At 34.2% G+C, this 27778-nt stretch overlaps 1 protein-coding gene across 1 annotated transcript in view; it reads left to right on the forward strand.

Annotated features, from left to right (window-relative positions):
• The window catches only part of dmd.1.S (dystrophin, gene 1 S homeolog), a 935293-nt gene that overhangs the window by 137585 nt on the left and 769930 nt on the right, over positions 1-27778 (forward strand). Inside the window, exons 9-12 of the mRNA XM_041584187.1 lie at positions 4251-4439; positions 5066-5247; positions 11217-11364; positions 22058-22177. Coding sequence (XP_041440121.1) covers positions 4251-4439; positions 5066-5247; positions 11217-11364; positions 22058-22177 — 639 coding nt within the window. The remainder of the gene's footprint in view (positions 1-4250; positions 4440-5065; positions 5248-11216; positions 11365-22057; positions 22178-27778) is intronic.

Raw genomic sequence — 27778 nt, forward strand, 5'->3', positions numbered from 1 at the left:
ACAATATTAAGTCTGGTGAGAACAAAATCTATCTACTGGTATGTTAAGTAGATTGATTAAAAAAAGGGATCTGACTTCCGTCAGTATGTTAAAAATTATTGATTAGAAATATCTTTCTAATCTTTCTTTTTTATATCTTCTTTATCAATTATCAATTATAACATGTACACAATTAACTGGAGGATCTAAAAAAACAGCTTCTTTAAAAGAAACTGGATTATTGCGCCAAGTACTAATATAAAATATATTATTGTATTTTTCGTGTCAAAAGGATACCCACATAAGCAGTGCTTAATTAGCTAAAACCAAATTAATTAATTTATTGCACTAGTACTTTATACAAATATATAGGTTTCTAAAGCTGTACACTTGTTATAAAGGAGAATTCTATCTTTAATGATGAATATTGTACACACGTTATGTGTATAAAGTTATACATAGGATAGTGTTGTATCATTGGCTATTTCTAAATTTCTAAATGATCAGAAAAAAAATTTCCTTGTGGCAAGCTGAAAGAATCAGCTCTTTTTTAATGTGATGTGGTTTGTGCCAATTTGGGATTATGTTCTAAAAGAAGCAGTTATATTTTATTCCATGTTGCTTATTTTACAAGGCAATATTAGATAATGAGGAGGCCTACATTTTCTTAATTTGCTTGCACTGTCAGGCCATAATTGTTAAAGGCTTGTTTACAACAGTTTCTCCAACATCTAAATCACAACTCAATTCTCTAACATTCAGCAACCAACCAAAGTAATCAATAGTGATGGGCGAATTTGCCCATCACTAGTAATCAATGATCTTCTGGCACTATTCCACACTTATCCTTCTATCTGCAGATTTTGACACAATTGAGCACTCCTCTTAGACATTCTGTACTCGGGTTTCATCTGTGACACTTCTCTTTAATGGTTCATATCTTATATTTCTACTTTAAAATGGCTTTCTCTAACTCCACCTTTACCTCTTCCCCTCTCTCAGAGTTCATCCTGGTAAACGTAATGGAATTCAGTACCACCTTTATGCAAATGATATCCAAATCTACCTGTTTTTTTTGACTGCTCTCCTTCCATCCTTTTCCAAGTTACAGACTTCCTTTCTCTTCTATATCTTCTTGCATGTCACAGCACCATCTGGTACAGATTTCCTTCATCTTATGTGAAGTTGACCCATAGTTGCTCCACTTTGGGCTGAGGGATGCAGCATGCTCACTGTGGTTACCACAATTCAGGCCCCAACATCCCTAAGATTTCTCTGCTGGGCATTATAATGCACAGTACTAAATACTTACTATATACTTACATCTATAAGTGAGAATGTATTAGCTCTTAACTGGCTTTTGGGGGATCCCCCCACTATTGATATGTGGAAAACCCTTCTAAGGGAACATCTCACACTGGCTCATTTGGTATATGTTCAAAGGGGTGCACCCAATAAATAAATATGACCAGATTTGGCAATGTTGGTGGGATTCTTTAGATTTTGGGGACATTTCTTCTTAAGATCACCATTTTACCATTCTGTACTTTGACAATGTCTCTTTGTGGTTTCTCTTGTAACTGTACTAAGTACTGCATGTGTAGAAAGAAAAAAAGCAAAAAAATTAAAGAAAGAAAATGCCACTGTATTTTTTATCATCCTCATACTTTTTTCTTTTCTCTTTTTTGTACTTGTATTTTATTTTTTTGTTAAGAGAAATATAAAATATTATTAAAAAAAGTATCAGGAATATTGGACATGCAGAGTGTTTTGATCTAGGTCTAGGTAACATAGTAAGCTAGGTTGAAAAAAGACACACATCCATAAAGTTCAACCTTTTTTAACCAGCCTATCTGCCAGTTGATCCAGAGAAAGGCAAAAAACCCTATCTGAAGCCTCTCAAATTTGCCTCAGAGGGGGAAAAAATCTGACTATTCCCTGGATCAACTTGTACTATGAGCTATCTTCCATAACCCTGTATGCCTTCAATTGCTAAAAAGCCATCCAACCCATTCTTAAAGCTATCTAATGTATCAGCCTGTCCAACTGATTCAGGGAGAGAATTCCACATCTTCACAGCTCTCGCTGTAAAAAACCCCTTCCGAATATTCCTTCCGAATATTTAGCAGAACCTCTTTTCTACTAATCGGAATGGGTGACCTTATGTCAGCTGAAAACATTAGAGAGATTATTATATGATCCCCTTATATTTTTATACATAGTTATCATATCACCCCTTAAGCGCCTTTTCTCCAGCGTGAACATCCCCAATTTGGCCAGTCTTTCCTCATAGCTAAGATTTTCCATACCCTTTACCGGCTTTGTTGCCCTTCTCTGCACCCTCTCTAATACAATAATGTTCTGTTTGAGTGATGGAGACCAAAACTGTACGGCATATTCTAAAAAACAAATAACTAAAAGGCTGAACTTGATGGACATGTGTCTTTTTTCAACCTTACTTACTATGTTACTTACTATGTTGCCTTACCAGTGCTCTATAAAATGGAAGAATGACCCCCTCCTCACCTGAATCTATGCCCCTTTTTTATACAGCTCAAGGCCTTATTTGCCCTTGATGCTGCTGACATTGGTATTGGCATTGCTCGCAACAGCCAAGTTTATCATCTACAATGAATCCAACGTCTTTTTTCATAATGGATTTGCTTAGTGCAGTCCCATTAAGTGGCTTGGATATTTTTACATCCCACATGTACGACTTTAGATTTATCAACATTTAATCTCATTTGCCACTTAGCTGCCCAGATTGCCAGTTTGTCAAGATCCTGTTGCCAGGATGTCACATGAATTTTGGACAGACATTATATCAAAGGCTATTATGATACTAAGCTCTATAATTATTATAGATATGGGTATATACAATTTGATTAAAATAGAGAGGGGTGTGTGTATGGATGCTGGGTTTTCATTTGGAGGGGTTGAACTTGATGGACTTTGTCTTTTTTCAACCCAATTTAACTATGTAACTATGTAACTATGGAATTTATTGGTCTGAATAGTTTTGTATCATCTGCAAACACTGATACATTACTTATAATACCCTCCCCTACTGTACCTACCGTACAGTTGGTGCCATGGGTCAATGACCATCATACAAGAATATAACATTGAAATGTACAGAGATGTTTTGGGCCTGTATTTGTAGCACATGTAATGATCTTCTCTATAAACGGTATAGCTGGGATTGGCAGTGCCCCTGCATTTTGCATTTGACCTGTATTGTTAATAAAGCTATAACATTATTTTCTGTATCAAATGGCCTTGTCTTGTGACAAATGGCATCAGTATAAATAAATATAAAATCACAAAAATACAATAAGATTATAAACCGCCAGCATTATAAAGTCATATTAATGTGCTGAATCTACAACACATGTTATATGCTTTAGGGAAAAAAATTACTTTAAGATTAATTTATAAGTATGCTTCCAGCAATGTACAGGTAAGTTTTATCAAGCTTTATGTGAACTTCTCATTGCCTACTTAACTCTTAGCTTTCAAGTTTCACTTAATCTTTTTAAAAATAATTACATAATTATGAAGAGAACATTTTGTGCAGGGAAACATAAGAAAATACAGATTGTGACAACATTTATAAATGTTCTATGAAGTGTATCTATGAAGTGTATTTCTTTTATAAGCTCTTAACTTCCCCTTGAAAAATATATATCTCTAATGAGAATTAAACTTTGATAGCTGCTATGGAGCTTAATAATAGGTCAAGAAAAGCATAACCAAGGTTTCTACATTCAAAACAGACTGAGAGTACTTAATTAGAAACTGACAGATTTTTCTAAAAGAATAATTGGAAATAATATGATGTCATGCTCTGTTATTTTTTTTAATGACAGGGTTTTCCAACTATAAACTTGTATGTGTATATATGTTTCTTACCATTTGCAGTTGGACAATATAGAAATTGTACAAAATATACCTCCCTATCAAATCAGTGTCAAACAATAAGAGTTTTGGGATTGCAGTCTAGACAAGTTAAAACTATAGCTACCTTTAATTATCCACCTTCTGCTCATCTCTATACTCTGAATATCATATCCCTATACGTTTCTGAAACACAACACTCTCATATTTATACTTATTTATTTATTGCCTTTCCTCCCTATGTGTACCTTTCTACACTGTAAAATTATGAAGAAAATAGAATTGTTTGTTTTTTCTTGTAGGTTGATTTTTTTCCCATTTAAGAAAAATTTTCAATGAAATAACATTTTTAATTTCTCAATTTCTTGTTGCAGCGACTGGAAGGTCTTGATGACAGACCATTTGGTACTTTAGTGAGGGAACCGCAAGTGAAATTAGAAAGTTATCAGTCATCGTTAGAAGAAGTTCTCTCTTGGCTTCTTTCTGCTGAGGATATTTTACAAAATCAAAAAACAATATCTGACAATGTTGAAGAAGTAAAAGAACAATTTCATACTCATGAGGTATGTTAATAATAATAATAATAATAATAATAATATAGGTATGGGACCTGTTATCCAAAATTCTCAGTACCTGAGATGTTCCGGTTAATGGATCTTTCTGTGATTTGAATCTTCTTACTTTAGGTCTAAAAGAAAATCAAGCAAACATTAAATGAACCCAATAACTTGTTTTTGCTTCCAATAAGGATTAATTATATCTTAGTTTGAATCACGTACAAGGTAATTGTGTTTTCATATTACAGAAAAAAGGAAATCATAAAAACTTAGATCATTTGAATGGAGTATATGGAAGAAAGTCTTTCTGTAATTCTGAGCTTTCTAGATAACGGGTTTCCAGATAATGGATCCCATACCTGTAATAATAATAATAATAATAATAATGATGTGATTAAAAAGTTTCATACAAAGCCACAGATCTCTAGTTTACTTAGAAAAAGCATAGAAAGTATCATAGTAACAATCACAATTTACTATGCCAGTTTTTTATATATCTTGACAATATATTCTTTTTAAACAATTTATTATGATTACTTGAATTATTTTAGTAACTTTTTTTGTTATATCCTTGAAAAGAATTGTCATACATCTATAAAATTTATAAAAATTTATAAAAATTTCATTTTTAGGGCTTTATGATGGAATTAACATCTCATCAGGGAAATGTTAGCAATGTTTTACAAGCTGGGAGTCAACTGATAGCTACTGGGAAACTTTCAAACGCTGAAGAAAATGATATTCAGGAACAAATGAATCTTCTTAATTCCCGGTGGGAAAGCCTCAGATTGGCAAGCATGGATAGACAAAACAAGTAAGTAATATTTGGTTTATAAGGAGTGTGGTTTATATAAAAAGGCATAAGATTTATTGAGATATATACATACGACCTTGCATAGACATTTAAACACAAAAGATAGTCTGTGATCTAATCTTTCCTCTGATGAAGCAAGTCACGGGTAAGGAAGAGACGTTTAATTGATCTTTCCGAGTCTTCTCCTACTGTACAGTATCCCCCCTGTGAGCCACTAGATGTAAATGCAGAATGCAGTGACATGTTTAACTAAATTGCACATCTGCATTAGACTTTACAGAGACTGCACACATTCAGAAAACATGCAGGACAATGTGCAAGAGTGTATACATGTATACGGCTCTTCATGTGCATGATGGAATCACTGGCCACAGGCAGGAAGATGGTACCCTACTTTTCGGTATAGCAAGCCAGAGGAAAAACATTAACTTTTACAGTTACATAATTACAAAAACAACACATTAAGAAGATTAATTGTAACTGTTTTTTTGCGATTGTATACACCCTAAAAGCAAATTTTAATGTGAAGTACCCCTTTAATGTTTGTTATTGTTTATTTCTTGCAGCTTTAATTAAATGCAACAGTGTACACATAATTTAATAATGTGTTAGTGCCATCATTAATTGACATTCTGTGTTGCATACATAACATTATATAGCAAGTAGGACAGATGTGAAGCATTTTATGAGTGCATTTGTAATGAAATATTATTGGAGCAAATGGGTCTTTTTGATCCAGACATCACCAAATTCAGATGGTTTAAATAATGGTTAATTAATTGATATAGTGACCATCTGATGTGTCATGTTGATTAACCTTTGAATGTAATTATGCCTGTCTTGTTACTATGATTCATTTAGCTTTTATATCAAATTGAATTATGGACCTGTATGCATTCATCACATTGTTGGTCTCCAGCCACTGAGGCAAAAAGAGCAAATAGTGCTAAGCGGCAGTTAGTTGTAAATAAGAATACATTTTCATCACTGGCATGCGTCACATGAAGCATGCTGTAATCTTGCAACTTTTCACACACACTTTGTTTATTTTTAGGGACACATTCCACATGCCATATAAAAAAAAGCTTAATACTGAAAAATCATACATTTAGGGACAGTAAAAACAAGCATTTAAATACATTTTTTTTTTTAAAATAAAGTAACCTCTACTGTAATTTAAAAGGTGATTAAAAGCATTCAGTAACCAAACAGAGGACTTAGGCAGTGTGCCTTTATAAAGGTAATGAAACTCAGAAAAAACATCCAATAGCTTTTTAGTACGGGATATATTTTCATTTATTAGTTGGATGTCTTTATTTATAAGAAAAATTCGCGAATTTCGCGAAACGGCGAAAAATTCGCGAAACGGCGTCTAGTTTTTGACGCTGGCGCCCATTTTTGACGCCGGCGCCCGTTTTTTCAACGGCGGCGCCCGTTTTTTCGACGACGGCACCCGTTTTTGACGCTGACGTCCGTTTTTTTGGAAAAAATTTTTTGGACGCTGGCGAATTTTTGCCGCAAATTTTCACGGGCATTTCGCGAATTTATTCGCTGGCAGCAAATCGCCCAAATTCGCCGCGAATTCGCGCTTGGCGAATAAATTCACCCATCACTAGCCTTTAGTGATTTGTTGGTTTCATTTTTCAATGGTCAATATCTGAATGAGAAATCACACCTACTTACAGCCATACTAATGAACTTTGCCCATCCAGGTGTTATTCACTTCACTTATACTAGGATATTTAAATCAGGGTGGCACAAAGGAATCCTAAATTTAGCCAAAATCGTTGTAAGAAATTGGTAAGATGCAGGTGCACACAGACGCAGACAGGTTTATTGGCAGTGCCAAGTTTTTCATGTTTGACTTTTCAATGAGACTTTTTGGATACCTAAGGACATTGGATTACACATGAACTGTGAATTAGATGAACATTAAATCCCAGTTTGAACCATGAACCCCCACACTTTACCTATTGTTAGTTTTGGTAATTTGATACATGGTTATTAAATAAATATATATTATACCCCAGCAATTTCTAGTTTACAATTTCATAAATACAGTATGTGTCAGTTCGAGCTTGGCTTCTGTCAAACCTTTCTACAAATTTATCTCCCAATTAAATATATAAAACAATGAGAAAATAAAACATATGGTGCTAATTAAAAAAGAAAGAAACAGAAAGCAATATCTATTCCCTTTAACTTAATCTCTTCACTAATTACTGCCAGTGGAAAGCATTCTGACAAGGTAAAACAGAATTTAGACTTGTTCTGTTCTTAGATTTTTACTTTACACCTGTACAAACATTTTTGGAATTAACGCTAATCCCTTAATTTTCGGGATACCAACGTTTCTCAAAGTTAGATTTGGGCCACATATGCAAAATATTTCAAATGCTATAGCTAGTGATGGGCGAATTTATTTGCCAGGCATGGATTTGTGGCTAATTTACACAATTTGCCAACTGCAAATGTTTTCTCGAAACTGCAGTGAAAATTTGTCGTGGAAAAATTCAGTGCAACAAAAAATTATTTGTGCGTCAACATTGTCACATGTCAAAATAATTTTTTGCCATTTCGTGAATTTTTTTTGGAGTTTCGCAAAAGCAAAAAGGGACAGATTCTCTCATCACTAGCTATAGCCTTAAAATAATGACTAAAACACTTTATAAAAGATACAGGATTGGAACTACAACATTGTAAACTAAAATGCCAATCTTTTTGCTTTGTCACAATTATTATTTGTTTCTCGTGCTGAAACTGGAACCTGGGAGACATGATTTGCCCCTCTGGGCAGGCTACCAAAACAACAATTCTGTTACATTTGCTTGTTAAACATATTGATCTTTGCATAGCATTTTTATGGGAGAAAAAAAACTGATTTAACCCCATTTGCTGCTTCTCTCAATTGTTTTTGTCATTCTCTGTGTAACTTATGTGCAACTGAAATGTAAACTTCAGTTCTAGTGGACACTCATATTTACTTAACTTACCAAAGAATAAACCAAAAAGCAAAGACATTGACCCACACCAAGATTATTTATTTTCTTTTATTTGCAATTTTTTTATTTTTGCTTTTAATGATTAAGCCATGTTTACTGGTCCAAGCATACAGGTCAACTTCCAATGCTTCTGGCCACCAATTGATTTCATGTCATTTGAGAACTGAAGTGACATTGTCAAACATATTGGCTGCCAACCAACTGCATAGCTCTACAGTTTGGTGTACAGGTATGGTCAACTTGTTCTTTTGAGGTTTGTGTGGGGATGTGGCTAAAATTGGGTCAGAGGGACCCTTTCCCATTTAAACATTCCAATTACTTAATTCTCAATTTAACTTGAAGCACATCAGTTGATTGATTGTGCCAGTGGTTTCATAATATATTAAATCATCAAATTAAATCATTGCCAGTTTAATAACTGAAATGGAAAATTTTGGAAGCAACCAACCTCCACAAACATCAGTGTTAAAAAATAATATATAAATATGATGAACTGTAAATTATTCAACAAAAAGAGAAGAAACCTTCCCCCCACACTTGTGCCTTTACATACTATACATAATTATTTTACCAAAGCCTTCAAATAATACTACCTTAGAAAAGCCATGCTACTTTCCAATTACCTGAAATGGGACAAAATTATTGTTGTAAAGGATTTTTTTGCCCACATTGCCTTGAATCCCTGAAAATAGGCACAGACTAGTCAAACTATCAGTATGTGGCTATATATTTATAATATATGTTTTATATATCTATAAACAGTAATCCATTTTATAGAGTTGGAAAAATATGGCACAGTCCATAACCTTAAGGGAGCAATATTATTAATAACACTGCCAAAGCCTGACACATTTTTATCTACAATACTGTCAAGATCTGCCATCTTCTCTCTCAAGCATTATAATACATGCATGTCTTCATGAATTCCACCCAGGATTAGTTCAACTATTTGCTAACAAATGGGAACACCCCCTCCTGCACTCCTGTTATCTTTTCAACTACGCTGCTAGAACCCTTTAAATTTTTTCCAGAACTGTGTCTGACCTTTCAAAGCTTTATTACGTATGACTACTTATTTTATTATCACTATTAATTATTTCGAATCAGACAACATATTCTGCAGGTTGTAAACTAGAAAAGTATGTACTTTAGCAACACTGGGCAAATTTTAACCAGGGCTTTTTAAAGCTTAATATATGTGAGTATGTGATTTAGCGACCAAACAAAGAAAAGGTGAGAATTTTTTCTCTTATTCGCAACATCAACCACCTCAGAGTATTCCTTTTTTGTGACATATTTCATATTAGCTTTGGTATCTATTGGAAAATATCAAGCTTTTAGTAAGCAGAAAAATTAAGAAAATCATAAAAAAAGACAGAGCAGATGTAACAAGTCAAAAAGGATGTCCTTGCTAGACTGGTTGCACCTTGGGCTTTGTTTATATCAATCTGTCAGCTGCATGAGAAATTGGCAGGCTTATACATACTCTGTTACCAGTGTGAAGGGTACTGATCCCAGATGAGCAAGGCATGTCAGAAAGTATCATGGTTGATTGAGCAGGATGTGGCAGTTTAACTTTAGTCCACTCTGTATTATAGCTCAGGGCAAAGTAATTTTGCATGGGAATCCTTTTTTTAAAAGTGAGCAATGAGCAAACTGTTTGTAACACTCCTTAGGAGTAAAGCAAATATTGTATATGCTGTGATATATTACTACATATATTCAGATATGGGACTCGGTAAATGTATGACACCAACAGCGCAGTTGCACAAGGACATCAATCAAATTGCTTCAGCATACTAATTACTTTAAAAGAAATCCGAGAGTTGTTTTAATCTTCATTATAATGTGCTGACATCATAGCTGAATATAAAAGCATAAAGTCTGCTTAAAATTGCAAAGATGCAAAAAAAATTAAGAAAACTGTTATTACAAATGATCATATAGAATAAGATAATGTAGGATATTTTTTACTTTATGAGATTTTAGACAAGTTATTGTGCAAATGTCTATTGCAGTACAAGTAAAATATATGTTTATGTTGCCTTGTTAAGTCAATGATTTATGGAATATTGCACTTTAACTACCATATATTTTAGGCAAACAAAACAATTGTCCATGCTTTGCCAGTCTTAATTCCTAAACAAATGAGACATGTTGCAATAAGCTATGGTTATGAAGAAAATCAATATTCAGATTTTACCACATTGGAAGCTGAGATTCCAAAAATAGGCCCTGGCAAGTACAAAGAGGCCCAAACAGCCCCAATAAATAATGTCTGTGTTTTCATCACTAAAACTTTAGCTGTACTTATATCAAGTAGTGATGGGCGAATTTGGGGCTTTTCGCTTCGGTGAAAAATTCACAAAACGGCACCGGTGTCTCGTTTTTGACAGCGGCGTCCTTTTTTTTTTGACGCTGGCAAATTTTTGTGGAGGTTTCTCAAATGTATTCACCGGCGGTGAATCGCGGGAATTCGCCACAAATTCCCGCCTGCCAAAAAAATTCGTGCATCACTAATATCAAGCTAACTTCCACTAAATGGTCTCTTCCAGAGACTGAATGCTTTCATTTTTGTTTTGCAAGATTCACACAGATTCTGCAATATTATACACTTTTTATATACAATAACCAAAAGCCTATAATTGATTTGTTTAAGGAGTCATAGTCAAATTTAGGTGCACTGTCTTGATATAAAGAGATTAACGGGGTTTCCCAAGAGCAGAGGTTTCTTACTTTAAACCAAAAGGTAATAGAACCAATTTAATTTGAGCCCTTTTTGTGTGTTGATTTCACATGTGAATTATATATGTTAATCTATGGTTAGTACTTTTATGTACAATTAGTGATAGGAGTCACAAGCCATATGATGAAGCAACCATGGGCAACAATTTTTGTAGTATATTTACTACAGATTTCATGTATAGAAAATAACATAAAAATAATATATTTATTCATTTGTTTAAGTTTGCATCGAAGATTAATGGACCTCCAAAATCATCAGTTACAACAATTAAGTGACTGGCTCTCACTAACAGAAGAACGAACAAAGAAAATGGATGCTGAACTGGGACCTGACCTAGAAGACATAAAACGACAAATAGAAGAACATAAGGTGAGTTATTTCATGATTATTATGCATCTTTGTATGTACGTAATATAATGTGTGAATGCTGAAAGTTCTGTTCATTCACTGATTTTAATATCACCACTTCATGATATGAAGACTAAGAAGAGGTTTTCTAAAAAGCATTCATGTTCATTTTATATATTTACATTTTTTTTTAATTAAGATACTATTACAGTGACTAAAATAATGTATTGTTGCAATGCTGATCCACCAACATTCAATTAATCTACATTAAGCAATAATAATGGTGTTCATTCTTATAATGGTTGTACATTACTGCTATTAAGCTGCTTAACTGGTGTATTCTGAGATGCAAAACTGTGTAAGGTATTGTTACATGCTGAAAGGATTAGGTTTCTCAAAACTGCATTTATGTTATGTCAGTGTGTGGCAAGTACAGTATGTCCCTTGATTATTAGCTCAAGACTCAGGGTCGGATTTATTACAGCTTCTATAATTTGTATTTTTATAGTGATAGCAACAGTTACAACTTTTGATCTCATTTGTACTAACACAGAAAACTGATTTGTTTCAATTTGTCATGTCAAGCAATGATTAAAGCTACCATAAATTCATGAATGGATTAAGCAGCAAGGATTTGATGGGGAAGGGGGGGGGGTTAATGCTAAAAAAATATTTTTAGAAAACTTAAGAATAGGTAGGGAGGGGTGAATTTTTTGCTCGGTACAGTTTTGAGATGAAATTTGTGGAGGGTTTCTCGGCGAATCCATGCTAGAATTCTGCTACAGTATTTGGGCTGTTTAGCCAGAAAAAAAACTTAAGTCTGTTGCACTGGAAAAAAATGCAGACTAATTTTTATCACCATGTACCTTATCAATTAATGGCAATCAGAGCCTGATTTGTAGAATTTCTGGCCTTAGCTGTACGCACATATATGATAGTGTAAGAAATCAAAGACAAGAGTAGTGGTTTAGGTGATATTAAAATGAAACAGCTTTGATAGGGAAGAGGGAGAGAAAGAGTAAACAGTTTATGAATTTTCCAAGCATGTATGAAATCAGAAAAGACAGAGAGTACATCTGACCATAACAAATCTGTTGAGTGATGCCTACATGAGAATGACTAATTATCAATCTGGGGAACTTCATATCTTCAGGTACTAAATAACTTGTGTAAAGTCTAGGGGATGTACATGGAAGTAAAATAAACATTTACAGTGCTTGATCTGTATACTCTCTCTTTGCAGTTATTTTCCATCTGTTTTTATTTTTTTAATTTGTTTATTCTATTTCAAAATGTTGTGTGAATACCGATGGAAGACTTTATTTCCAGTGTTATTCTTCATTCAATGGCAAAGATTGTGTTTAACACAAGCCTATACACTAAATTACCAAGACGCAGCGTTGCTGTTAAAAAAAATACCCTCAAATAATCTATTGCTGGAAGCAGCAGAAATGAAAAAGTATCATTATCTGTATTTTCCATTCCATTTGCTTTTGAGTCTAAATATGAGAAACTTTCTCTGTGCAAGGGTGACATTTTTTCAGAGCTTATCTTCCTGCAACATAGGGCTGTTTTGTTTCCATGGAAAGAAAAATTATATGTATATGAACCATTATATCACCCCTTCCCCTTCTCTGTGAGAAGTGAATAGGGCGATAGGTAACACAACAGAAACATTTTATTATACAAAAGGAATTAACAGTGTAGCGGGTAGGAAACATGTTATAGTAGAGAAAAATGGCTACAGCACAATCCAAAGTTGGAGGAGAAACATTAGAAGATGGAAGCCATTTAAAGAAAGAATGATTAGGGATGTAGCGAACTGTTCTGCGGCGAACTTGTTCGCGCGAACATCGGCTGTTCGCGTCCGCCGCAAGTTCGCGAACGTCGCGCGACGTTCGCGTCAAAATCGTTCGACCATTCGACCATTCGGTCTCTAAAATCGAACGATTTTCGTTCGGTTCGAACGAAAATCGTTCGATCGAACGATTAAAAATCCTTCGATCGTTCGAATCGAACGATTTTCGGATGTTCGAAGTTCGCGAACTGTTCGCGAACTGTTCGCATTTTTTGCCGGTGTTCGCGAACGGCGAACACATACTCGGCGGTTCGCTACATCCCTAAGAATGATACATACCCTGCATGTAATAGCCATTTAGGGCATATGGTTGCAGACTTACAAAGGATTTAAGAAAACCATTGGACAGATAAAAGGCAATTTCAATACATTAAAATCAAAATAACAGGTTTTATTCTGACATGCAATTTTATGCTTCTATATTTATATGCTTAAAACATACAAGAAATCTTTTATATGTTAATATTATTATTTTAAATGTTTCTTTATTCTCTTTTCAAAGATGAAATAAACATTATCATTGTCACTGGTGAGCAAAATTATAACAGTAAATATAACAGTATTGAATTGGAAATAGCATCTTGTGCTTACTTACATGGGGAGGCACATTTATCAAAGGTCGAATTTCGAATTTATGTGAGTCTTTAAAAACTCCCCTTAACTCCCATAAATTCGAAATTCGACCAATCGAAATATATTAATAAAATATTTTTTTTCAGATTAATTAAATTGACCTGAAAACTCAAACCCAGTTTAGGTGGCAAATATTTTAAAATGAGTTTTTAAAGGGCCAGAGTATGATAAATCTCGAAAACTAAATTGAATTGAATTTGAATCAAATCTGAAAGTTTTGACCGTAAAAAAAAAATCAAAAATTCCAATTTTGAATTCAAATTTTCAATTCAACCCTTGATAAATCTGCCCCTTAGAGTGATAGGGGTGAAATAAAAGGAAAAAATTACAATGGTGAAGTAAGAGAAGCAAGAGAAAAAATGGTTAAAGGGTAGAATAGAATAAAGGAAGGAGTGAAGGGGTATCCATGTCAAGTACCCAGCACTGATACGTGGGAAACACAAGTGTCAATAAACCAGTACACTGACTCTCCATCTCCAACTTGGTTCACATGTGCAAGAATAAAGGACAAAAAACCCAGGGGAAGGTACTGATTGCAGGAGAATTTTCAATAGCTTATTACCTCCCCAGAACAGTAAATGGATGCTCCAACAGCCTTTTATGCCTTTTTCTGGGGGCTACAATTTTATCATTATTGGTACTTTGTATCTTATACAAGTGCCTTTAAGAAATGGAAGTGCGCACCATAGAGGAAGCCGACACTGGAGAGGAAAGGACCCATGCCGCAGCATCCCTGCCTGAGCCGAGGCAGGGGACCCTACCACCCACTAGATCCCCAGGGAGAGCCACTGGACCACCAGGGTAAACTTAATTCTTTACACCTGGAATTAGCTAGAACTATAACTATAGCTTAAACTATACAGATCTGTGATACATACTTCAATGATGGCCCCTTTTATGGGAAGCAGGCCCTGTGCAAGCATTCTGTTCTATACAAATAGAGGCTTTTTCAGAAGCATTTTTAATCAATCATGAATAGTTTGCAAGGATACCATGAAGTGGAGGAACTATGCTGTTAGTGTCTACTCTTTCTTCTAAAAATCAGTGAAGCCTCAGAAATGCTTAAACATAGTAGGTGCTAACAAGTTTTTCATTTGCTGTTTGATACAGAAGCTACCAAGAGGTTATAACCTTAAAGCAATTGCTAAGTGGTCTGATTTCTATTCTATTTTAATAAGTATATGTATAATTACACTAAGTTCTCCCTAGCTGTTAGCACTCATAGGGGCCTGTAGTTGATAAATACAAACATGCTGCAGTTACTTTTTTCTGTGTTTCCATGGCCTTTTATAGCACATCTGTGCATTTAAATTTAATCAGGCAACTGGGCATTAGCAGCAGGAAAGAACTGTCAGCTGTTCTGTCTTTATGCTCCTTGGTCTGCCTAATCCAGCAGATCTTTGAATGCATGTATCCATAAATAAATCATACAGCAATAAAGCAAGAGGTTTATCATCAAAAGTATATGGACAAGTGTGCAGCATAATTGTTTGTAATTTGTTGCCTTTGTCATAAAGCAGCTTGTCAGTTTAACGAAGTAATAGTTTAAACCAGTTTTATAGAACTTGCAAACTGGAGTTTTTAACAGTTATAATGATGTGCTACACGTTAAAATAGATCAATAAAGACATCATAAATATGTCATCATATAATACCATAAAAACATAATTCAATTCTTTACATCTTGTCATTTAGTTTGCTTAAATTCTATATTTTTAAAGACCTCAACCAGAAAATAAACATAGTAACAAAACTACTCAAATACAAGTTTGTAGAAATAAATATATAAATAAATACTTAAAGGGATACTGTCATGGGAAAACATGTTTTTTTTTTTCAAAATGCATCAGTTAATAGTGCTGCCCCAGCAGACTTCTGCACTGAAATCTGTTTTTCAAAAGAAATATCAGATATTTTTTTATATATAATTTTGAAATCTGACATGGGGATAGACATATTGTTAGTTTTCTAGGTGCCCCCAGGCATGTTACTGCTCTGTTAAACTTCAGTCATCCTTCCTCCCCCAGCAGTCCATCAGCATAACAATAGGAAGGTAGCCAGATAACAGCTGACTGGTAGATATAAGTGAAGCACTCAATAGTAAAAATCCATGTCCCACTGCAACACCTTCAGTTACATTGAGTTGGAGAAACAATAGCCTGCCGGAAAGCAGTTCCATTGTGAAGTACTGGCTTTTGCAGAAAGCACATGAACAGGCAAAATGACCTGAAATTGTTGCCTACAAACCAATATTACAACTAAAAAAATAACTTACTAACTTAATAACTGAATAAGTTATATACAGTAGCTCTGCTATACTGGTCAGATACTGGCCTAGTAAAAGATACGATCTTAGTTTATTTTGGAAGATGCTGATAAGAGTATTACTTATTGAGGAATTCAGGGATGGAACTGCACAGTTAAGGAGTAACAACATACAGTATGTTTGAGACGCCAATAGTATGGTATCTATTATCCAGGACCTGGGTTTCATACGGTATGTTTCTATAATAAGAAGCACCATGCTTTAAGGCTATTTAACAACATTAAAATATTAAAAAGAACCAATACAGGTTTTGCCATTAACATAAACTGATGGTCAACCACTTAGTACAGTACAACGTACACTAAAATATAAACTTTAATCCTTACGGAATCAAAGAAAAATCTATTTAAAAGGAAGAATACATTTGTAAACTATGATCAAAAATGGCAGTGCTGTTTCCAGATTATAGGTACATGATAAAAGATTTCCAGATTATAGGTCCAAAGCCTTTAATAAATCATAAGTCCTAAAACATGTAGCTTTTGTACAAAGTGGGAAGACAGACACAAGGTTGTATGCTAAGATTAAGAAAAAATTGAAAAAAGAGATTCATTAATACATTCCATCATTTTTGGATCGGTCGTAGTATTTACAACAAAATGTATTAATGAATTCTTAGTTATATTTATATATTATTTTGCAAAGTATAATGAAAGTGTAATTAACTCGAACTTTTTGGTAGTTATTAGTAGTCAGCTCCTATGAGCAAGATGCTCTTAAACCATTTATCCCATTATCTGCTGTAAAGTGAAAAGTCTTCTAGCCTATGGTGACTATATGGTTATATGTGTCAGAGTGGTTAGTGTCGTGATACTGTCAAATTTGATATTATTGAAAGAATTTTGTATCTAGTACAACTTTAAGGAAATCATTTTACAGAGCTCAGTATTTAATATTTGTGAATAGTTTACTAAACTATTCTCACAAGTTAATTTTAATATTAAAAAATCACATTTGAAAGAAAATACATTTAACGCTACTCCTATATGAAGCACAGGGAGCCATCATCTTTGTTGTACTTGTGAGTTGTTTTTGACAGAAAAAATAGGTAATCTGTACTCTAATGCTTAGAAGTTAGTAATTTGGAAGCAAATAGAAGCTCAACAACACTATCTATATAATCCTTTAAAGGAAAAGCTCAGTGTTAAAATAAAAACTGACTAAATAGATAGGCTGTGCAAAATAAATATATTTTTTATAAATGATATAGTTAGTTAGCCAAAAATGTGAGTTTGCAATTGTTCCTTAGCACGCAGCTCAGATTCAAATGTAAACAGTTATGGTACATGTGCCCCCCCCTCAAGTCACTGATTGGTTACTGCCTGGTAACCAATCAGTGGAAACCAAGAGAGCTGCAAAGCAGGAAGTTGTGTTCTGGCTATTATGTTAGTCAGCCTTTATACATTAAATGTTTTAAATATATACATTTTATATTTTGCACATCTATTTACCCAGTTTTTAATTTTACACTGAACAATTCCTTTAATGAACAATGAAAGTTTCTGAAAGCTTGCCAATTGGCAAGTACTAGCTTCCATAGAGAATTAAAACAATGTTAGAGATTTTATGCATTGATATTCCTACATACATAAAACTAGCCTCTTCGAATTCAAAAGTAAGATAATTTATCTTCACGGTCATCCACTTGACAACTCACAAAAGACTTTCCATTTCAGGCTTATGTGGGACTCCCTAATTGCTATACCTGAAGTCTAAATCTGTCAAAAAACAAAATTGTAAGTAGGTATATGCTATGAGGCCTTTGGAATAAAAAAATTACTTCACTTTGTATTTTAACAGAGTGTGTGTGCGGCTAGAGATGATAGATAAATGATACATAGATACATAGATAGGTACTCTGATTATAATTCATTTAAAGATAGAGTTTGCTTTCTGGGATCTAAACAAAGATCTATGGTAACCTTTCTACAATGAATATTCCGACAATCTGGTGTCGTAGATGCTTGGTACAAAATTAAGACCTACACAAAGCTCATCAAAATATATTTGCTATGGCAACAGTGTAGTAATGTTCGAATAAATTTGGCAGACACAAATTTCTGGCGAATTTCCGCATTTCACCGAAAGCAAATCAATTCACAAAACAAAAAAATTGGTGCACGCATCAAAGAATGTTGCGCATCAAAATTATTTGGACGCCCATTGACTTTATTGCATTTGGACCAAATAGTCGTGTGTATAACAATTGTCGCTCACGTCAAATTTATTTTGACGCCCATTGTCTTTAATACAATTCACCCATCACTACAACAGTGTCTTAATTATCTCAGGGTAGAATTGTAATAAAAGTGTGTGCTAAATGATGTGTTGAACACCCTTTTGCTTACCAAACTCTTCTCTACTGCTATCTTGGGAAAAGGTTTCATAGACAATATATAATTATGGGATCCATTATAAGGAAACCTGTCACTTAGAAAGATCCAAAATTGTAAAAATATTATTTACGTTTTGTTCAGATTAACAATTTCATTATTCATTTGTTCTGATTAATAGCAATGTAATAATTGAGCTTTGGTGGGTGTTAAGCATAGTATAGAAACAAGTCCTTACCCTGAAAATGCAAGAATACCAAGAATATAAATAATAATAAAAGTTTTCACAGCCCGCTTCCTTCCACTGTTCCCATGTCAGCCTGTCTACAATGGGAACAGTGGGATCTGGTCTCGCCTCGTCCACCGATGCTGCCCTGTGTGTTTCGCCGTAACAACAGCTTCATCAGGGCATAAGTGTTGTGCGCCCATTTCCTTCAGAGTTAAATAGGCCAGTGCCATTTTTGGGTCCTGCGCAGTGCTTCCATTCGTGCCTATGTCACTTCCGCCTGTGCGTCCAGATCAGAAAATGCGTCATTCGCATGTCATTCAGGTGCCAGCCGTTGTTGGAAGAAGTGAAGGATGATGCTTTGTTTTGTTTATAGTTTATTCAAAGAAGGAAAAGATAACCATCCATACCAACAATTCTTGTGGAGGGGATGTGGAAATATTGGTACTGCATGTTACAGAAATGAGGTGAAAGTGAAATCTTCATTTAGCCCATAGGGGGTTTTGCTATTCATGAATTAGTTAATTAGTGCATAGAAAGCAGGGTAAAATACATTGCCAAATCTTCCTTTTAGCAAGTTATTCTGATGAAGAAAACAGTCCCACAGCATGATGCTTCTCATACCATATTTCACTGTAGGTAGGATAGAACTAGGTATACAGTACATGGCATTTTGGTCAAAGGAGGTCTACATTGGTTTTATCTGACCACAAAACCTTTTCTACATCACAAATAGAGTTCCCCTTTTCTAAATGTTATTACCAACTGGCAGGGGGTGTATAGTGACAAAAAGGGAGTACGTGAAAAAGATGAAAAGACTGGAGCTATTGTGTGATTGATCAGTGAAGGGCATATTAAGAAGATATCGGGAAGAGAAAAGGTAAAGGAATCAATTGTAATACCATCCCTGGCCTTGGCTGGTGTTTTACTAGTTAGGCCAGTAAAATACCGTCCAGGTTGCAAACCTAATCACAAGCATGTCAGTTTCAGCCTCTCTGGCAAGCCCCACACAATCTTTGAAAGCTTCCTTTTTGAATAACAGATGCCATTAGTACAATCATCCATTTTACATAGTTGACCCACACCTACAGTAAAACATGGTGGTGGTAACATCAAACTATGGATCTTTTCCCCTGCTAGGTTAAAATCCCTCCTGACCAAAGTGCAAATATGTTACATATTTCATCCAAAAAGGCATATAGACAAAAATTGCTATAAAAGGTAGTTACCAAAAGCATACTATTGGTATAGATAGATTATTTATTCAGTGATGCTTGATTATTTGTTTTACTAGAATAATTAACCCGTGTCTTATAACTGGTGACATTTAATCCAAGATACATCTATTCTGTTAGCAAAATAAATGTAAATATGTTGTAGTTGATTTTAGGAGTAATGTGCTTAATTACAGATAAATCCATTTCTCAGTAAACCTGCCATCCTGTAGAATAAATACCACAACTGTATTTCCTTTCCCCTGCTAGACATTGTAGAATACACATAGTTTGAACAGGGTACATGGTGTAGCACCAAATATTTTTTGTATGCCCTGCACAAGCGCCGTTCATTGCACTTATGTTGAACATGGGGATATACTGCCCCTTTAAGGTACATTTTGTATAAAATACAGTTCACTATTAGACAAAGAAAATATCCATTTGAAAACAGTGACTTTTGTTTACTACACATGACAAAATAGTTTTGCTTCAATCAAGTAGTTTTCCCTTAATTCATGTAGTGAGCACATGAATAAAATATATGGCAAAGGATATGGAAAGAAGAATAACAAGCAAAGGTAAATTGGATGAAAATAGTAATGGGACAGTATGAGACTGATTTAGAAAAGGTTTAATTTAATTTAAGATTTTTCATTACTAAATCAGAAAACATTTTAGCTATTTTATTCTGGATTACCAGTGTTTTTACAAATATCACATTGTTCCATTCATTTTAAAAAATGTGAATGAAAAAAATCCAAAAATAAAGTAGCTTAAATGTTTAAAATACACCTTCCATGCCATCTATAGAAGTTTGTCATATTTTAGTTGCTTGGTTTTTGTTTTCTAAATTGAGGGTTTTTTTTTGCATTGCTAACTCTCAATATTCTGAGTTTGCAAAACTCATAATTTTACTACATGTTCTTAAGACAGAAGAAGACAAAGTGGGAAGAAATAAGGTGAGAAGGCTGGAATAAAAAAGAGGCAAGGAAGAGTGGTAAATAAAGGGAAAGAGAAAATCCTGAAACATAGGGTGGATTGTTAAATATTGTCCTAAATCTGAAAGTGTTCAGTTTGTCTTCATGTGTGCTACTGGCAGGCAGCAGGAGCATGGCTCTCCTGCCCATTGTCCAGGTTCTACATTGATTGTGTGTCTAAATGATGTGCAAGCTAGGGGGCAGTCAGGGAGCACCCATATCCTAACCACCATCCTCTATATACAGTATATAGCAAATCCTAATGCTACTGCATACATCAAAGTCTGCAACTTTTCAATCAGCAATTTGTCAGTTTGCTGTTTTTGGAACTGTGCATGCTGCTGGCCCATAACGGTGCTATGCTTCTTTTTTGTTATGATACAATTGTTGTTGGCTAGGAGACTTTACTAAATGTTGAACATCGAAGGGGGCTTGGCTGAAAAACGTTGAAACTTCTAATGTACTCCATTATATATTATTCTATCACATGCATTTTTACACTGACTGGTTTTACAACTTAATAAAAGTTTGCCTTATATTCACATTGTCCCAGTTCATGCTGTACTTCAAAGAAATAGAGTTCTCAGGTTTTTATAATCTGCAGTATATCATCAACAACTCTGTCTTTCTAAAATTAATAACCTTGCTACATACTTTAGTTTAAAATGCTGCTGGCCACATACTATTTATAGTATTTATCCTCTTGAAGATGTCGCTGCATTTCAGTTCAAATCTCCAACCAACTAGCTATCATAATGCACTGTGCCTTGATATATCTATCACTGTAACTATTAAGCCTGCACGGTGAAATGCCTTTTGTATTTACATTTAATCTTGCTGTGTGCATCTCAATTCATTCCAGATATTACTATATTAAAGCAGAGATTCCACTCACTGTATTACTTTCATTTCAAAATATTTCATGTTTTACAGTGTTTTTTTCAGTGTTCTGGTACTAAACAGACCCATGCATGCAGTAGAGAATCAATGTCACATTGTAAATCCTAAATTCTGAGTAAATAAGACATAAGAATAGTAACTTAAATGTAACTTTTCTATTTCAAAAAAACTGTAAAATAGATATGACTTAATTGTAAAGGAAATACAACATAAATGAACTAAATAATCCTTTATTCCTATAAAGGTATTGCAGGATGATTTGGAGCAAGAGCAAATACGAGTGAATTCTCTCACACACATGGTAGTTGTAGTAGATGAAATAAGTGGAGAAAAGGCTACAGCTAATTTAGAAGATCAGCTACAGGTAAGACTTTATTCATGTGATGTAACAAACAGCAATATGTTACTACTGTCTGTAATAGCAGAATTAATCTGGTATTCCTCACTACTGATGGGATGAGCCAAGGCTCAGTACCTATGCATCCCGAGTTATTAATTGCTTTAGTAATTGATTTACTAGAAGCAAATCAGATGTGTGTGGCATGCACAACACACTAAGGGAACTCTGGAAGAAACATCTCTTTAAGGCATATGTTAATTTCAGAATTTGTGTTCCCTACACCTTGCACATAGTTTATCAGAGCAGGCTAAACAGACACAGCACAGCATATTAGGAGAATTCATAGGCACAAGAACCTTTTCAAATATGCAACATTTTTCATAACGTCCTATTCAGTACAGATAACTGTAGGGTTACTAAACTCTTACCTTTAGAAGGCAAGATGGCAATAGCATAGATGCGTCCTAAAAAATGGAGAGCAAAACATGCTTTGGCACTTCTGCTCTATTTCCAGATATTGTGTTGAATAACTGTGCTAAGATAAAGGTGAAATAGTGTAGTAGGCACAGTTGTACTGGCATAGGGAGAAATGACTAGCTGAATAAGTTATACTAGTGCAAAGGACTAACCAGTATATGTGCCGTTGGTTCCAAGCTATTAATGAAGGGATTAGTGATGCTGCATTTAATATAAATACAACTGATGGTGAAATGAAGTGGAGAATTGTACATACAAATCAAAGTTTTCTGTGCGAGGATAAAGGGTGAACTAGGGGAAAGCAGATACTACCACTACTACAAGAGAACTACAGTATCAAGGCAGATTCTACCCTACTAGAGGGTAGAAGTTGGAGAAATACGAGAAGGAAAGGTTAATAGTGTACTTACTGGGTTCCAAGTACAGACCAATAAATAAACTGTTATGGTCAAATGTGTTTAACATTTTATGAACTGTGGAAAGCTAAACAAATCCTTAGGTTGTAAATAAAATCATTAAGTGCCTAAGAAATAATACCAAAAAATTGCTTGTTTCAGTCATAATTCACATACAGTAGTTGACTGTCTGTCACACCGTATTGATTAGATTAGATTAGGCTCGTTAAGGTACACCTGACTATACAGTGCCGATACATGAGTATAGAATATTACAAAGGGAAAATGATGCATGTTACATAATATAGTTAGTTACATAGTTACATAGTTTATCAGGTTGAAAAAAAACAAGCTCCATCAAGTCCAACCCCTCCAAATGAAAACCCAGCATCCACACACACACCCATCCCTACTTTCACATAAATTCTATATACCCATACCTATACTAACTATAGAGCTTAGTATCACAATAGCCTTTGATATTATGTCTGTACAAAAAATCATCCAAGCCATTCTTAAAGGCATTAACTGAATCAGCCATCACAACATCACCCGGCAGTGCATTCCACAACCTCACTGTCCTGACTGTGAATAACCCCCTACGTTGCTTCAAATGAAAGTTCTTTTCTTCTAGTCTAAAGGGGTGGCCTCTGGTACGGTGATCCACTTTATGGTTAAAAAGGTCCCCTGCTATTTGTCTATAATGTCTTCTAATGTACTTGTAAAGTGTAATCATGTCCCCTCGCAAGCTGATTGAATTCAGGTATGGGATCTGTTATCTAGAAATCCTTTATCCAGAAAGCTCTGAATTACGTAAAGGCCATCTCCCATAGACTCCATTTTATCCAAACAATACAATTTTTAAAAAATTATTTCCTTTTCCTTTGTAGTAATAAAAAAGTACCTTGTACTTGATCCAAACTTAGATATTTATAATTGATTCTTTTTGGAAGCAAAACCAGCCTACCAGGGTTGTTTAATGTTTACATGATTTTCTAGTAGACTTAAGGTATTGAAGATCCAAATTAGGAAAGACCCATTATCCTTAAAACCTTAGGTCCCAATCATTATGGATAACGGGTCCCATACCTGTACATTTCTGAATATTTGAACTTATTTTAAGGGGCAGATTTATCAAGGATCAAATTGAAAATCAAATAGCCGATCAATAGCTTGATTAGGCGCCAAATGCTGTGTTACTCTTGCTAGCTTTCTGTTTGTAGACCCTCTTTAATGTGAACTTTGGGCATTATACAAATCTGATGAGGTTAAAAATCCCCAACAGACAAAATTACAATAAGGCTGATACTGTTAGTAATTCACCTCATACTTAAATAATAATAGATGTGATGCACTGCCTCAGCAATCTTCTTATGCAAGATGAAAGTAACCAGCAATAGATACAGAGATGATGTGACTTGCATGGCAACAGAGAAAATCAAGCAGTGGGAGATCACATAAAAAGAGAACATGAAGAGAACACTCATAAACGAGTGAGAGAGTGGTGATACCTCCATTTTATTTGTGCACCAATAAAAAATGTACAGGACAAATAAAAACATGTATGGCATGAACAACTTCTGGATGTATTTTCAAGCTCATTCATTTCATGTTCTATATGTTTAACACAATAAGAGGTTAAGGGAACTGTCTTTAAATTGGTTATTTTACATTGTAACAAACTCTAAAATAACTATTACTAACTATTATAACTAATAATACCCCTGACCATTGATATATACATAGGATGTTTGTTCATCAGTAACAATATTGTATGTAATGCAGCAATTGAAAAAAGACTCAATGCCCGTGCTTAGCTTCTGAAGCACTTTGCAAAGTTGTTTGCAATTTATGAAAAAAATAATTAGATTTCGTCCACCTCTAATTTACTGTATCTTTTGCAATCAGTCCCAAATGCTTGCTCAGATAGAATAGACAGCATTAATAAACATAACTACACTCAGGGCTGGATTTACATAGCAGGTACTACAAGACCAGCTGCTGTTCATTGTGCCCTTCCCTCCTTTTTGCACATGCATACATTTTCAGCATCAGGTCCAGAGTACTTGGCATTGGTACATAGGAAATTTTAAAAACTATTTTATCTCCTGCAAATCCACGGTGCTTCCAAACCAACGCTGGTGTGATTGGGAGCATGTCATCCCACTAAAATTCCGCTGCCCTAGGCCCAGGCCTTTGTGGCTTTTCCACAAATCTGGGCCTGACTACACTTATCAACTGTAATTATTTTAGAATGAATTTGGGACAACAGAGGAAACTTGGGTTCATTTCTTTATACAGTAGTTTGACTAAAGAAGCATATTGAGATTGCTAATGAGCACCACTGAACCAAATACTTACAATAATACATGGGCATATCGACATCTATAACACATTATTCAAATTGTGTTTGTATTCTTACAATAATATTATTCTTATGAGCTGCACTCTCAGTACTATGCTGAATACAAATGGGAAATCAATAAAGTGATAATTTATTTTGCCTCTGTTTTTGATATACAGCCAACCATAACAAATCAGTATTCACCCAATTTTAAGAATAACATGAATCAGTGCTCAAAACACAGGTGGCTAAAAGGCTCTAATTATCTTTCAACACTCTGTGATTAGAACAGAAGTCTTTATTATGTCTGCAGAAAGGTGCAGTTATCCCCAGAACCGCCATGTATTCTATTAAAGACAATATTTTTTTCATACAAGAAACTTTGAGCTTCCTTTTTTCTGTCTAATTATTTTGACTATAGAAAGCTCCAATTTATAGAATTCTTACATAAAATGAAAGCTATACTCACAGTAGGATTAAAATGTCTAAATTTAATGTGTCTAAATTTAATGAGGGTCAATTCTGTTGCACAGATAAACAAATTTATGTGAAACCAAAAGTAGTAAAAACTATTTATCTCAAATACATATTCCCATGCTTAAACAAAGTATTCCATTTCAGCTACACACCCATACTTTGTGAAAGCAATTTGTGCCAAAATCAGAATTTGTTTCAAAAACATTACATGAACATTAACTCATATTACTAAATACAATGTCAGCATATCCATTCTGTGAACATTGTTACAAATTCCACTGAACTAATATCAAATCTTACACCAAAATAAAGAAACCCATGTAGTAGGATAAAAGAGATATTTGCACTACACAATCAAATGCAAAACTAGGATATTAAGAATCAGCCTCCAGCTAATCCAGTGGGAGCTATAATATTTCCCTCAGGCTGTATAATAATTATATTATATAACAAAAGATAATTCTTAATTTAAGCACTTCACAAAAAAATACACTTATGCATTTACACATTTAGTAATGAATACTAACAAAAAATAATATTGTAATCCCCAAAAGATATGATGACTCTCTTTGTTAGTTTTCGCCTTCATTGTACTATATGTCTTTCTTGTTCATTCTACACCCACTTGTTTAGCATATAAATTCCCCATTTTAATATGCCAAATGGCTTTAAAACCTTACATTATTTTGAATGGAGCCTGGTAAAATGGGACGCTTCTTGCATTCTAGTTAAGGGGACCACAAGAGGATCCATTCTAATTGTCAGGATATGAAACTAAATGATTAAATTCTTAATATACATTGTAATTCTATCACTTATTATACATAGCCACAAATCAATGGAATTCACTGTGTACAGTTTATTCTTGTTGTTTTTTTCTAAAATAATTATTTTTATTTTCTCTGAAATATTGTGTAGAGGAAGGTATTGTGCATATTTCTCTACTTATTTCATATTTTTATAAGTTTGTTTTAATGGCACCAGAAGGAATGTAGTTTCTCTGTTAATATAACACAGATCACAAATATTCACAAAAAATCACATATACAAGTGCATATACAAGAAAACATGCTGGCGAAAAATTAGCGAAACGGCGTCGGCGTCCGTTTTTTCGAAAAAAAAATTTGACGCCGGCGAATTTTTTCTGCAAATTTTCGCGGGCGTTTTGCGAATTTATTCGCTGGTTGCTACTTTTTCATGCTTTTAACTAGTGATGGGCGAATTCGCGGCGAATTTGCGCGATTCGCCCATCACTAGTTAAAAGCATGAAAAAGTAGCAATTGTGATCTAGTCTCTAAACTGTTTAGGCAAGGTGCTTAAATACTTCATACATTGTGTTCTTTTGAATTTTTGTTCACCTTATCTTTATGTTACTTCTGTATGCTAGTTTACCTTTTATTCTGTTCCTTTTTATATGTGCAATGGAGTCTGTAAAAGTATCTACTGTATTTTAATGTGAAAATGAAGACCTTCATACTTTAATGTTGTCATTTCAATAACGTTTTCTTTTTTAGACATGCCAATTCAGAGAGAACTTTCAAAGCAGTATTATAAATGAATCAAACAGTTGAACAGACCTTCATTCTGTAATAAAAAGCTAAATTAATTCCTGTATAAGATTCTTGAAAGCATGTGGAAATTTCTGGTTTCCGGCACTTATTAGCAATTGCAGGTCTTAGTGCTCCTGTCATTCAAACACTGAAAACATACTGCTATGTGTTACACATTGTTATGTCTCAATAATAATAATAATAATGTCATAATAATTTAAATTTAAAAGTTAAGAAACTATTACACACACTCATTTATATTATTATTATTGTTATTATTAAAATGTACATTTAAAAATGTTTACTATCTGTGACCTTCACGTTCCGTGCTTGTGTTGGTTGATACATTACCTTAAAAATCTTAAAATAGAAGCAAGCAGGT

The sequence above is a fragment of the Xenopus laevis genome, chromosome 2S (genome assembly GCF_017654675.1).
Source record: "Xenopus laevis strain J_2021 chromosome 2S, Xenopus_laevis_v10.1, whole genome shotgun sequence".
Classification (NCBI taxonomy): Eukaryota; Metazoa; Chordata; class Amphibia; order Anura; family Pipidae; genus Xenopus; species Xenopus laevis.